At 41.3% G+C, this 2376-nt stretch overlaps 1 protein-coding gene across 1 annotated transcript; it reads left to right on the forward strand.

Moving 5' to 3' along the window:
* Positions 1 to 125: 125 nt before the first annotated feature.
* On the forward strand, positions 126 to 1984 carry SARC_14416 (hypothetical protein; the record flags this gene model as incomplete). The annotated part of the gene is made up of 3 exons (XM_014291449.1): positions 126 to 362; positions 990 to 1077; positions 1807 to 1984. Coding segments are annotated over 3 exons (503 nt in total), but the record flags the coding sequence as incomplete, so codon positions are not given.
* Between the last annotated feature and the right edge of the window lie 392 nt (positions 1985 to 2376).

The following is a 2376-nucleotide window of genomic DNA, read 5'->3' on the forward strand; positions in this document are numbered from 1 at the left end:
TATACAAGTCTATTCTTAGACCGATGCTAAGATATATAAATATGCGCATGTTACTCGTATAACTTATGAAATCCGTACAATACACTGATATACACACACTCAACTTGTGTACAAACTATTTGTTCATGTGCACATATAATATCCAGGATGACTTAGATGAGTACTTCGAATTAGACTTTTCGCACGAAACAATTGACGGAAAAGATATCTTGCTCGACATATTGGAGGAAGGCGAGCCATCTGAGGATAAAAGTAGTACTAGTAGTAAGTCGAAGAAAAGACCCAGCGGGGGTCAAGTCGAAACCGGATTTCTCAAGGGATTGGGACGAAAATTTAAACGCTCTGGCTACGATGTACCCGAGGTATGTCAGGATAAAAGTATTTACGTTTTATCATAATCGACGTGATGGTTGTGTAGCAGGCTTGGCGTACCGGATGCGTGCCGACGGAAAACGTAGCATGATTCGTCGGCGATTTGGTATTGTATGGTAATTTTATCAGCATACTTGACTCAGAAAACCTTACATATGGTAATGTATGGAGGCACTTTCGTATATAGGAGAATACGTCCTGGACCGTTTCGGACGCTTGTAGTTTGCGAGGCAAAAGAGTTTGATACCAGTGTTTAGAACGTTTTGGCGGTTGTGCCGCCAATGAATTCACAGTAAGTGGCAGAACAATAGTGTCCCCCACGCGTACATGTCTTATCGCCTAATAGACCAATCGCTCCCCTAGTAACCGAAAACCCGCAGAATTTTTTTTTAGAAATGTTACTGTCCGTCAGCCCCAGGCGTATTCGTGTCAGAGAGAATGCTACCTATGCAACTTGCGGATACCACGTGTTGAGGTATTGCTAGTGCGAAAGCAATACAACTCGTTCAGAAACTACCAAAAGCGTTTGCCACAGGTAGATTAACGTGAATAGTGTGGAGTATTGATACACCCATGTATGTAGCTAAGTACAACAAACGCAACCCGAAATGCTACAGATAGGTATGGGCCAACCAAATACCGGCGACAGTAAGAAGCGCAAGGGGCGACACCGAATGCAGACCTCTGCGTCTGTCACTGGAGAAAGTATGTCTAGACAAAGTGAACGTGTCACACAAAGGTATCACTCAAAAAGCTACAAGATTTGACCAATTGAGGTGAAGGTGTGATTTGAAAAGGTGAATGTAGTACTAAAAAAAGTCAAGGTGTGCTGGCTCGAAGAAGCGAATGTTCTGCTTGGAACTACTGCGCCTGGTAAAGACTTCATTAGTCTCCGGTGTTCCAAACTACTCAGTGATAGTATCGACATATACCTGTTATGTACACTCCTATTTAGAACCTGCATGAGCATATTTGATTTTACGGAACTGTGTACATCGCTAGGGATTTTACACAACAGAATCTTCGCTGAAATACTTAATCTGTCGCCAAACACAACCGCCAGGTTATCATTTCGAAACATTCAGATTTGTGTCTTTAAATGCGTCCTAGATATAGCAGGTCGATTACCTACAATATGTATATAACATCTGCTGCCGTTGAGTATAATTTCAACGAGATATAACTTCAAGTTTAAATGCGAACCAGCTGATAAAAATATTCATAGTTTCCATCCGTTTCTGCTTGCAACAGCTCACACGCCTCTCATAGATTATTCTCCGAGAATATAACCAACTCTATACATGATCAAACATACACAGACAATAACAATCAACCAAGCATACACGTCAATCAAAACCACAAACATGCGTAATTGTATTCTACGTGCATATTCACTGTAGCACATGTATACTCACATGCACCTGCATATACCAGCAAACCACCGGAAAGGATACGCTTCCTCCCCTTTCCAAGGTATGGCGATGCGCTCGACGTTTGAAGGCACACCCAGCGACAACTCCAACATGAATGTGGCGGACGCCCCACAGGACATGCGAAGATGCGTGTCGCAGCCTAGCATCTTCCTGTATGACGGGAACGACGAGGGGGAATGTAAGTATGTATGTATATATCCAGGTTTATTTATACATAGGTATGTAAGTACATATTTGGTTTGTATGTACATATGTATGTATGTACATATTTAGGTTTGTATGTATGTATGTTTATATCTATGTATCTATCTGTCTATCTCTGTATGATTGTGCAATTTGGTTTTGTAGATTTTTTTCCCGCTGTGGTTTGTAGACTTGCAGAATTTTATAAGTTTTATCACCACAGCCACAGCACGCAAATGAAATGTGGCAAGTACACCAAATGATATGCGAAGGTGCAGCACATAAATGCAACTTCAGGTTCACCACATACGCGTGTAAAATTTGTGTGTATACATGTCTGCATGTTTTTATACGTACATACATGTGTATATACGTAAACACACACACA

This window comes from Sphaeroforma arctica, assembly GCF_001186125.1.
Source record: "Sphaeroforma arctica JP610 unplaced genomic scaffold supercont1.4595, whole genome shotgun sequence".
NCBI lineage: Eukaryota > Ichthyosporea > Ichthyophonida > Sphaeroforma > Sphaeroforma arctica.